Raw genomic sequence first — 11,853 nt, 5'->3', positions numbered from 1 at the left:
ATTTTGCTTCTATTATTTTTGATGAATTAAATGTCCATCCTGAAATAACTTTAGAAGATAAAGTTTTAGAGGAATTGATGGAGTCTTTCAAAAGCACTTTTATTTCCCTCCATGAAACATGGAAAGTGGGACATCAGAGAAGTTCTTGAACACGGAACATGTATGTTGAGTAATTCACATGGGGCCCTCTATCAGACCACCCTCATGTTCTGCTCCTGCTGCACGTGTTGTCATTTCCATGGTGACTGCCCCCTGGTGGAAGACCCAAACCCTACAGCTGCTTTCGCCCTTACTTCCCATTGCCCTCAGTAAACCGGGACATGTTATATTAAAATGCTTTGGATTTAATTCATTGCAGTAAGAAATGTAAATATAGTTGATTAAAAAAAAAAAAATCCATTCTTGACTGTCTGTTTATTTTAGCGCACAAGCAGCCGCTCGGTCAGTCAGGAAACATGATCATAAAACAATCTGTATCATGACAAATCTAATTGATTACTATATTAATCATCTGTTTTTTAATCATCTGTTTTACAGTCACATATATGATTTGTGTTGAGTATTTTATATGCAGTTAGTCATGTATGCAACAGCCATTTTAAATGTTATTATAATCCATATTGTTTCTCCTCAGTGACTGACGTGTCAATTTGTAATTGAGCTCTTTAAATAATAATTTTACAAAATAAAATTGGCAAGGTAACTCAATGTTTAAAGAGTTGTTTATTGTAGTTGTGGCATTGTGTTTTGTTCCCTTTAAAAGGCAAACAATCAGCACATGTCAAGAGGTAGAAATTATCAGTCAGTTTAAAAAATGGGACACACACACACACACACACACACACACACACACACACACACACACACACACACACACACACACACACACACACACACACACACACACACACACACACACACACACACACACACACACACACACACACACACACACACACACACACACACACACACACACACACACACACACACACACACACACACACACACACACACAACACACACACACACACACACACACACACACACACACACACACACACACACACACACACACACACACACACACACACACACACACACACACACACACACACACACACACACACACACACACACACACACACACACACACACACACACACACACACACACACACACACACACACACACACACACACACACCACTGCAGTACTGCAGACTTGCGGTGTCAGCATTTTATTTATACTTGTACATGCTGGAGGCATTTAAAATCCACTGTCTCCATTCTGTGCACATATGTAAAATAAATAATATGCATCACATTGAAGTACTCAGAGGATGCTGAAATGATCACCTAATACACTTTTTTCCCCCACTTCCACCTCATGACTGTAACTGCTGATTGGCTGATAACTGTACCCTTTACAAAGCTGATAATGTAGTCATTCTTTCTCTCGTTGGGACTACAACAATGGCCTAAAGGAGAGGGTACATTAGCTGTGAGTGCTGAATGTTGGTTTATAGTTGATGAGTCCTGTGAGTCTATAACAGGCTCACTCTAAGAGGAAGGGGAGGGAGGAAGATGGATAAAGAACAAAAAGGTATAGTAATGTTGGCCAGGTGTAAATAGCTGGTGTGAACAGTATCCCAAAGATGTAGTAAATAAAGGAAGAAACAAAACAAAAGGACACTGTGTAACGGGAGGGGCAGTTATTTGACCCAGGAGATGTTGAGACAGCGGGCGATGAAGGCGTAGGTGTCGGCCACCTCCTGGATGACCTTGCTGGTGGGCTTCCCGGCGCCGTGGCCAGACTTCGTGTCTACGAGGATGAACAGAGGGTTGGTCTGCTTGCTGCTGCGCCCCACGATGTGCTGCAGGGTGGCGATGTACTTCAGGGAGTGCAGAGGCACCACCCGGTCGTCGTGGTCCCCGGTCAGCAGGAGCACTGAGGGGTACTGGACCCCGTTGCCTTCTGGGATGCGGATGTTATGGAGCGGGGAGTATCTGGAAAAAGGGGAAAGTGCAGATTTCAGCTCACATGTAGGGAAATATAAATAACTTGTGTGTTGGCAGAAAATAACAAACATTAATAGTTCTTAAGAATACCTTAGGAGCAAACTCAAGACCCATCTTTTTCAATTTGGCTTTTAACTGAATTTTATTTAATTGTAATTTTGTAATTGTCTCTATGTTTGGTTTGTGAAGTGAAGGACTTTGAGTTACCTTTGTGTATTAAAAGTAGGGCTGTGCAATTAATCGTATTTTTAATCGCGATTATGGCTTGCGACGATTATGAAAACATCATAATTGACAAAATACGATTATTTTGCTGGGTGTGCTTTCGCCCCTCCCTAAAAGCCCACTCGGCCACGTGGGAGTGACGTGTGTTGTGAGTGTTCAGCGCGAGCGAAGATGTCAGAACAAGAGCAGCAACTCGTTAAAAAGAAGGGTAAAACTATTTCCACTATTTGGAAGTACTTTGGCTTTCAGGAGTCCGACGTGGAGCAAAACAAAGTACAGAGCAGGATTTGTTACCAGGTTGTGTTGGCACCACACGCCAACACAACCAATCTCTTTAATCATCTGAAATACAACCACAAAGTGCAACAATGCCCGGTCCTTTCCAGCGACCGAAAAACCAGACATCTCTCCCTCACGCGGCAGGACGTTGATGTACTGGAGGCGATCAATAAGTCGCTTTGCCCTCTGGTGGAATTCACAGACGCACTTTCTGGAGAGAAGTATGTAAGAGTGTCTTTTTTTTTTTTTAAGACCCCCTGTTCAACAACTCATTGCTGGCAGTGCAGGAGGATGACAGAGACCTCACAAAAAAGAAGATACTAGACTATCTCAATGACAAATATGATGACGCAGCGACTCAAGAGCTGCTTGACATGGCCTCTGCCCTGGACCCGAGGTTCAAGCTCAAATATGTCAGTGAGAACAATCGAGGATCCATTGAAGCCAGCCTGACAACTGAGATGAGGAGGATGATGGCACTCATGGTAATAATAATAATAATAATAATAATAATAATACAAAATAAAAATGACAGATTTGACAGTAAATACAATTAAGTGAATGAATGTGTTGTCAAAGTGTTATAATGTAATTCTTGGTATAAATGTTAATACCATAACCATTTAGTCTGATTAAACATGTCATTCCTATTTTATTTATAATACTCCAAGGAGAACGCCCCTCTTGAGACGGCAGCGGTGCCTGCAGATGACACGGAGGATGCTGCTGCACCAAAGAAGAAGGGACTGGGGAGCTTCTTCAAGGCCACCGTAGACCAAGCTGCAGAACCTCAACCTGCTCTGGAAAAGGACAAGGCCAGAGCTCTTGAGCTACAGTCCCACCTCCAGGCAGTGCCACTGGATGCTGAGGAGGACCCACTAAAGTGGTGGAGGGAATCCCGGAAGTTCTACCCACGACTCTCCATCCTGGCAAGGAAGTATCTGTGCATCCCAGCCACAAGTTCCTCTTCAGAGAGGGTCTTCAGTACAGGTGGCAATATTGTCACCTGCCTGCGCTCATCTCTGAAACCACACCATGTAAACAGCCTGGTGTTTCTTGCAAAAAATGCAAGAGATGACATGAGCAGCCTACCAGCATTTGCCATGTTGGCTATGTGTTAAGGAGCTTTCAGTAGGTTGTGACATTGCACTGCAACATATTTGATTTAATTTATTTTGGTCTAATTTATTTTTATTTATCATATTAATATATGTTTAGTATGGTTTTGTAATTGCGCTCTAACATATTTGTTGATCTTGTTTATTGGTAAAATATTATTTGTTTTAAAGTTCAATAAATGGTCAATGAATAATCGTCAAAATAATCGTGATATCAATTATTGACCCAAATAATAGTGATTATGATTTTTGCCATAATCGCACAGCCCTAATTAAAAGTGCTATATAAATAAAGCTTGATTTGATATAAATAAAGCTTGATTTGATTGGAACTATTAAATGTTCTGAAGGTTATGTTTTCAATCCAAAGAGTCGTCCCACTGAAAGATTGTGAGCCCAGAGTGAGCACCTGGTTTCTGATCACTTACTTCATGAGCCAGTCAAACTGCGGTTTCTCTTCAGAACAGCCGAAGTCTGTGGTCCAGGCGTGTCCGATGGTGAACTTGTGGAACTTCAGCATGTCCATGACGCCCACCTGAGCGACGGCACAGCCGAACAGCTCGGGCCGCTGGTTCACACAGGCGGCTGGGAGAGGAAACAGTCAGACACACAGTCAGACACAACAGTCAGACACAACAGGGGCACTAACTGGCTTCCTTCAAAGGGTTTCAAAACACTAAAGCCAGGTTTCCAACCAGTCATGTTGCAAATGAGATCTACATTTTGAGAAAAAGTGACAATGGAAATGCAAATAAATGCTTGTTGTCCTTCACTACAGATATGAAATGTTTATTGTGCGTTGTTCCTCAAGGTGAGCAGTAGGTGGTGCCATTGGAAAACATGTTGGAAAACAGTGCAGAGGAAAAGAGCGAAACAAAATGTACTTAAAATGAGCGTAAGTTGTACCAAATATGTTTTAAAAAACTGGATGGAATTATGGCATTGCTGTTGGTTTCATGTATTAATGCAAGGAAGGTAACACTGTTTTTCATCTCGTCAGCAGAACAGAAACTTAATTGAATGATAATCATGTGCCTCATTTACGTTACCCTTTATTTGCTAAATCTGTTTCCATTGCACTTTGCTTTTACAATAATAATTACTTACATTTACATAAAAGCCTTTTATCAAAACACCAACTCTTCCATTTCGGCAAAAAGACTTTCATTGTAATAGCTTAAGATTTGTTTGAATCCACTCAGGGTTTTTTAATGGATGAAACAGACCACGAGCCGCTCCTCAGGCAGCTGCATACATACCTACAAGCAGGCCCCCGTTGGAGCCCCCGTTGATCGTCAGCTTGGAGGAAGTAGTGTATCCCTCTTTCACGAGATATTCAGCGGCGCACTGGAAGTCGGTGAAGCAGTTCTGCTTGTTGGCCAACATGCCGGCTAAAAGGGACAAATACAAAGTGCGTAAAGGAGGAGTTTGCAATGGTATTACTTTAAAACATCGAGACCACAATCAAGACGTATGAGAACAATCCCCCCCACCTTTGTGCCAGGTCTCCCCGTACTCCCCCCCTCCTCGGATGTTGGCAACAGCCAGCACTCCTCCCAGATGTCGGACAAAGATGAGCCGCGACACGCTGTAGCTTGGCGTGATGGAGATGTTAAAACCACCGTAGCCGTAGAGAAAACCTGGATGGGAGCCGTCCAATTTGAGGCCCTTCTTGTGGACGATAAACATGGGGATTTCTGTGCCATCCTTGGAGGGGTAGAAGATCTGGCAACGACACAGAGAAAGAAACACCGTCAGGAGACAAGTAGGACTTGGAACAGAGCCAGGAAATAGGAGGGAATGTTTCTTACACACACATGGGAGTGGGAATAACATCAAATACATCTTTCTCAGCATTTGTCATGGTAGAAATGTGGTTTCTGGCTTTTTTTTGGTTTTTTTTGTAAATCGGCCTGAATCTCAGATAAAGGACAGGAAAATAGTCCCTCATTTAAAAGTATGTCACCTGTTCTTATTTTTACAATGTACTTTCTCGGGTCACTGCTCATTGGGAGAACAACAATAAATCTGAAACATAGTTTACAGAAGCGTTACTATCTTTTCTTAAAATAAACTATTAATGTTATGTTGAAAATGTGTTTTAATATTCACACTAACTCAAGAAATTGTTCAGGACCAGAACACACCTCAGCTCATGTTTCCCTTCATAGCCGTTATATTGGGTTGGTACTTTAAGAAGTGGCATATATTTAGGGTTTTCAAGGAAAACAGATACAAATGTTTTCTCTATTAACGTTTCATCTTTCAGTGACCAATATTGAAATGAAAAGAAGAAGTATTCTTTCTTACACACGGATCAAATAAGGTCTGGAATGTTGTCATTACCTGGGTGGTCTGGTAGTCTGAGGGGCTGAAGCCTTTGACAGTGACCTCTCTGAAGATGTGCGGCTGCAGCGGCTCCTTCGTCAGGTCGCAGTGGTAAATGATGGCTGGATGCAAGAGAAGAAACCCGCTCTTTAATGGTCACACATGCAGAGCACACAGCACACCTAGTACCAGGAGTGGAGTGCACCAGCTGGGCATAAGCTGGGCGTAACTCTACGTCCGACGTAGAACCGAAGGTTAAGACCAAACTAAAGTTATGACTAGTGCACCACTTAGACTTAAGCCCTGTATGCGTTGCGCCCGGGTGTAACTTTTACACCTAGTATGGAGCAGGCGTAAATCGGAAAGACAGACTAGTATCCATAGTAACGTAAAACAGGCAAGAAGGATATTAACGATGGCAGGGCGTCTTGTTTACATGTTTAACAATGAAAGGGCATTAAGAAGAGAACGAGTCGTCCGTGATCGAACAAACCCACTGGACATCTATTCAGACAGTGAACTGATAGAGGTTTCGGCAGACAAGCCCTTTTTGATTTAATCGAGGAGATCTCCCCTCAACTTCAGCACGGATCAGATCGAAACGCTGCGCTCTCCCCAACCTTGCAGGTGCTGATTGCGCTCAGATTCTACGCGAACGGGGCCTTTCAAAAATACTGTGGGAGACATGATTAATGTTCTTCGCACAACTGCATGTCGAGCTATAAGAGAAGTTTCATTGGCCCTCCAGCACCGATTTCTTTCTCCGTCAGTTCCCGCTGTAGCTCTGACAAATCCCTCTTTCTCTTTCGGGGTGTGGCCATTTGGGATTCCCCTTGAGTCATCGCTGACGCTGTGGGTGTGGAAATTCCCTCTTCTCTGCGGTCCTCTGAGTCTGTAAAAGGGCGTTGCTTGGCAACAATTACTGTTTCGCGTGTATTCACGTGGACGCGCATCTTAAGACCAGGCGCAGCTACGCCCGAGACTAGTCAGGCTTGGTGCACTCGGTGTAAATTCGAATCACTACGTCGGACGTAGCTAAGCCCGACGTTAGAGTTAAGCCCTACTTTTTTACGCCCATCTGGTGCACTCCACTCCAGGAGTCTAGTACTAGGAGCTAGTGGACAGCGCCCGGGGAGCTATGGGAGTGGGGGGGGTGTCCGGTGCCTTGCTCAAGGGCACCACGGCAGGGCAGGAGGTGAACTGGGACCTCTCAAAGTACCAGTCCACACTCCATATTTAGGTCTGGTCGGGGACTTGAACCGGCGACCCTACGGCTCACAGTCCAAGCCCCTACTGACTGAGCCACTGCCGGACATCAGAAGAACCGTCTATCTGACTATATGTGCAGAATGTGTCACATCTTTATACAGTTTCTTTATACAGTAACTATACGTAATGCAACCTCAACATTGTTAGACATGTGGCAAGATACAATATAACCACTTTTGAGCGTACTTTATGCCACCAGTGTGAGTTTTGTGTCCAATTGTACGATCGCTTTGACACAAAATAGTTGTTTTCTTCCCTTAATCCCATGTGCATTACGCTGTGCATTTTGCAGCACTTTACACTTTTCCCCCAACAACAACAACAACAACACATAGCATCAAAGAGATATAGCATCTAAAACTACTACACAAACAACCATAACACTATGTATTGAGTCATCTTGTACCTGGGGAGAGGAAGGAGGTGAAATAGTAGAAGATCTCAGAGTCCCTCTTCCGTCCTGTGAAGCCCACCACGGAGCCCACGTCGAGGGGGAAGGTCCTCAGCTCCTCCCCCGAGCTCAGGCGGTACATTTTCAACACGTTCTTCACGTCGTGCAGGAAACACACAAACACGTAGCTGGAGAAGGTACAGGTGGCAAACACTGCAGGGAAAACAAGGGAAAGGCAGCAGGTGAGAAGCTGAAATGAGTATTCCGGTTGACATCAAAATGTTAGACGCCTAGTTTTAACACTTTAACCGTACGGAAGGTGCAGCAGCTCACCAATAACATCCTTGTCGTGTTGAGGGATGAGCTCCTTCCAGTTGGTCTGAGCCGGAGAGGCAAAGTCGATGTTGATGAGGCGGTACCGCGGGGCGTCCAGGTTGGTCTTGAATGTGAACAACGTGCCCTCGTTGGTCACGTACTCGTACTCAGCGTCGAAGTTGTCGATCAGCTTCACCCATGGCAAAAGTCCTAAACATAAAGGAGGGGTATTTTAGCGCTATAATGAGATCACTTCACATTAACAGACAGAGAATATAAGAATAATGAGGAAGTGCTATTTTGCAGTCTAGTTAACGAAGTTTATAGTATCAGTATTCAAATATAACTCATACAAACCTGTCAATCTTACAATGATGACCAGGTAATGGTAAACACCAATGGATATGCTGAAAGATCAAGAAAATAAAACAATCTTGACGTACCGGTAATTCCCTCAGGAGTGGTCTTCAGGTCACAGTACCACAGCCTGTTGACCGGATCACATCCCTCCCTGATCGACAGCAGCAGGTAGCCTCCATCGTCTGATACCTACAATATACATCCAATCACTTAACCCTCTCTAAATATCAAACATAGATAGCTCTCGTCTTTATTTGTTTTTTGATTTAAAAAATGTTGATGGTATAAATGACTCTGTGGCACACCTCAGCTCCAGCCATCCATTTGGGTTGGTCGGGGAATTCAGCGCACAGCACATCGTCAGACTGAGGAGTCCCCAAAATATGGAAGTACAGCTTCTGGTGCAGGTTGGCGGAGGTCTCAGTGCCTAGAGGACAAAACATTTGACGGTTTCAGAAACAACCCATCACAGCTGTCGGAGCAGTGGAAGCTGCAAGTCTTTTAAGCTGAAAGTGAAGCATGGAGAGCAAAATCTATCTTTCCTCAGAAAATCTATGTTTCAGGTATTTAGCTTTACCAATTATCAGCCAATCAGAATTCCTTTATTTGTCCCGCAACGGGGACATTTACATTATTACAACAGCAGAAGTATAGAACAGGTAAAGTAGAGAGAATAGATTTACGTATAAAAAAAAAGAATTAAAAAAAAGGAAAAAAACACAAAAAATAATTGCAGATAAGTACAGCATGATAAAAAAAGTAGCAGTAAATATATATTTTTAAAGTGACCATGTTAGATTAAAGAGGTAGCTTTACTGTTTACAGATTGTGAATACATTGAATGAAAAATAAAGCGTGAATTATATTACACATCCGTTATATGTGTTATTGCTCATCAGGGGTATTACAGTCTGTGTGTGTGGTGGTCCGATATAATCTCATCATTCTGAGGGGAATTCAGGCAGGACTACGCAGCCAACACGGTCTTGACCTCACCGTCACTCTTTCCCTTCTGCTCTGGGTAAGAGTTGTAGAAGAGACCCTTCCCATCATGAGTCCAGGACATGCAGCTGAATTTGACTCGCTCCAGGCGATCCTCCAGAGCCTTGGCCCCTTCTACCTGCAGGAAGCAGATCTCCACCCAGTCCGAACCGCTGGCGCTGGTTCCGTACGCCAGGTTCTCTCCGTCCTCAGAGAATGCGTAGCCTTGAAGTGAACAGAGGAACAGAAAACGGGACGTTAACAAAGACATCAGAGAAAGGCTACACTCCTCATTATTTAGCTGTACATGTTGATGCTATAAATAACAGGTTATTTCTGGACACGACGGTTTTACATTTTCCGTCGATATTACCATATTGAGAAACCATTCTGTGAATCTGTGCCAGTGCAGTGCAAATAAAATGCAGAAATAACAATGAAATAAATAATTATAATAGTAACACTTGAAAAAATTACTTTGCAAACAAGGACTAATAAAATAACGCAAAGGAGCAATCAAATAAAAAAATAACTGTCAACAAATTAAAATAGATAAAGCCAAATTGTAAAAATGTGTCTTGAGGGATGATTTATGAGATGAAGTCATGCGTACTGTGAATACGGTATAATATAATTTCTTATCAAAGTGCAAAGAGTACAATATCCAGAATAGCAGAATTGCACAATATGTGAAAAAAGCATGAGGAATAGTTAAAAGAATAACAAAGCCTGTAATAAAATAACATCAGTGATAATAGACATTGTGTCGTCGTTACCTCGCAGGGCAACAGTTCCATCTTCAGAAAATGTGTTTGGATCTAAGAAGACTTTAGGCTCAGCATCCAGGCTATCCTGCATGTACATCACACTCTGGTTCTGGAGCCCTGTGTTGTAGAAGTGAAAGTACCTGAAAAGGAAGAGAAGAATTATTATGATGAAAAAGGATCTTTCACACATGTGCTCCACAGAGTTGTGACAACATGATATTGTTATCACTCACTTGTCCCCTCTCTTGAAGGGACAGCTGTACTTGGGGTAGTCATACAGCTCAGTCATGCGCTCCTTGAACAGGTCTCGCACCTCGCAGCTCTCTAAATATGGCACAGTCAGCTGGTTCTGGGCGGTGACAAAGGCCTGATGGAAGAAGATACAAGACCAAGAGGTAGTACACATCAATGTATTGAAATCCCTGCAGACAGTTCAAAGAAACAGATGTACTGATGTATCTGAATAAAGTTGCAGATTAAAATCACAACAGGTGTGTTTACATTATGCTCCAGGTTTGACTGAGCCCAGATCACTCAGTGAACAGCCCTCTAGGGACAGACCCCTGGTGAAATCGAATAAACCTACGGCTGGTGGTGATAAATGCCTTTGAGTAATAATTACATACTAACACCAGTATTTTGTTTACATAATGGTGACCTGTACCTTTAAGCAATTATAAAACAAGAGATATCAGTGCAGAAATATAAACAAAAAAATCCAGTTTAAAAAACTAATATTCTATGCAAAATATGGCAATAAACTATAATGTACCTGTGTCTTTTCACTGTCCGGGTCCTCAAGCCAGCTGTATGGATCTGGTACTTTGTCGTCGTGATAGGCATCCATCTGAGGGAGGAGAAATAGCAATGACAGCGGTTAAAATTAGAACCAGCTAGGTAACATTAGGTGTGGCAAAACAACAGACTAATGCTACCAAGCTAGCACGTTCAGATTGGTTTGCAGCGTTAGCTAAACAGCAAAGAAATGTTAACTAAGAATAAATATAGGAAGAGTGAATAAAGTTATGGTTAACTGGAAACGACTGCCCAGACGTTTGTCAACAAACTCAGTCTGGGTTGTCAGAGCAGGCTAAGCTAACTAGCATGCTAACAAAGCAGAGTCTCACACCAAATGAATGGAAAAGCATGATGATTAAGCATCCCGGCGTACTAGCACGCTAGGCTAGTTAGCTAGCCGCATTAACTTACAACTGCATCGTCGCGGTAAGCTTGTGGATACTGGAAAGACATTTTGGAGGTCAGTTTTCGGGAACTGCGTAACAAAAGGAGCTGCCTCAGAGAGTGAAAGAGTGGTTTTGAAATGACCCTCTGAAGTCTGGGAAACATCAACTTCAGGAGATGGAAGCTTGTCAGAAAGATGCTCTGCTTACACACAGCCAACGAGCGCTTTGAAGAAAAACCCGCTGGTTGCCGGGGGGATCAGACCGATGTCAGGGCGCCCTCTCCTGACGAGAGACCAGAGCAGAATCATAGCTGTTTCCTGAATATAGACAATGTGCAACTAAGTTTATAAACTATGTGGAGATTTGGCTAAAACTCTTAGAAGTCATTTAATTTAACCTCCAAATCAGAGTTAAGATGATTTAAATGAAAATAATTCAAACTTGCAATGTGTATAATCTAATTTGAAGCTAAAATAAGTGATTGAGCACTTCAATAATATTAAATCCATTTAGTTTGTTCCTGTTATATATATATATATATATGTATATGTTTATCGTTACAAGATAAGATGGACTTTTATTAATCCCTCGTGGGGAAATTGTTTCTCTGCATTT

General features: G+C 42.6%; 1 protein-coding gene across 1 annotated transcript; it reads right to left on the bottom strand.

Moving 5' to 3' along the window:
• Positions 1-1,209: 1,209 nt before the first annotated feature.
• On the bottom strand, positions 1,210-11,498 carry prep (prolyl endopeptidase). The gene is made up of 14 exons (XM_034076525.2): positions 11,264-11,498; positions 10,827-10,901; positions 10,288-10,421; positions 10,064-10,194; positions 9,303-9,512; positions 8,612-8,733; positions 8,390-8,495; positions 7,965-8,156; positions 7,647-7,844; positions 5,990-6,093; positions 5,137-5,368; positions 4,903-5,034; positions 4,072-4,228; positions 1,210-2,009 (listed from the first exon to the last, which is right to left on the bottom strand). The coding sequence occupies exons 1-14, from the start codon at positions 11,399-11,401 to the stop codon at positions 1,715-1,717; spliced, it is 2,226 nt and encodes a 741-aa protein (XP_033932416.1). The 5' UTR covers positions 11,402-11,498; the 3' UTR covers positions 1,210-1,714.
• Between the last annotated feature and the right edge of the window lie 355 nt (positions 11,499-11,853).

Source organism: Pseudochaenichthys georgianus, chromosome 24 (assembly GCF_902827115.2).
Source record: "Pseudochaenichthys georgianus chromosome 24, fPseGeo1.2, whole genome shotgun sequence".
NCBI lineage: Eukaryota > Metazoa > Chordata > Actinopteri > Perciformes > Channichthyidae > Pseudochaenichthys > Pseudochaenichthys georgianus.
The sequence above is the reverse complement of the archived record's forward strand: the minus strand, read 5'-3'. Positions and strand labels throughout refer to the sequence as shown.

Excerpts from the sequence above, each read along its gene's own strand:
- prep (XM_034076525.2), bottom strand. The coding sequence starts at position 11,401 with ATGTTTCCCAGACTTCAGAGGGTCATTTCAAAACCACTCTTTCACTCT. Across the intron at positions 8,734-9,302 it reads GCAGAAGGGAAAGAGTGACG|GCACTGAGACCTCCGCCAAC; the intron begins GTGAGGTCAAGA and ends TTTGTCCTCTAG. Across the intron at positions 4,229-4,902 it reads CAACGGGGGCCTGCTTGTAG|CCGCCTGTGTGAACCAGCGG; the intron begins GTATGTATGCAG and ends TTCCTCTCCCAG.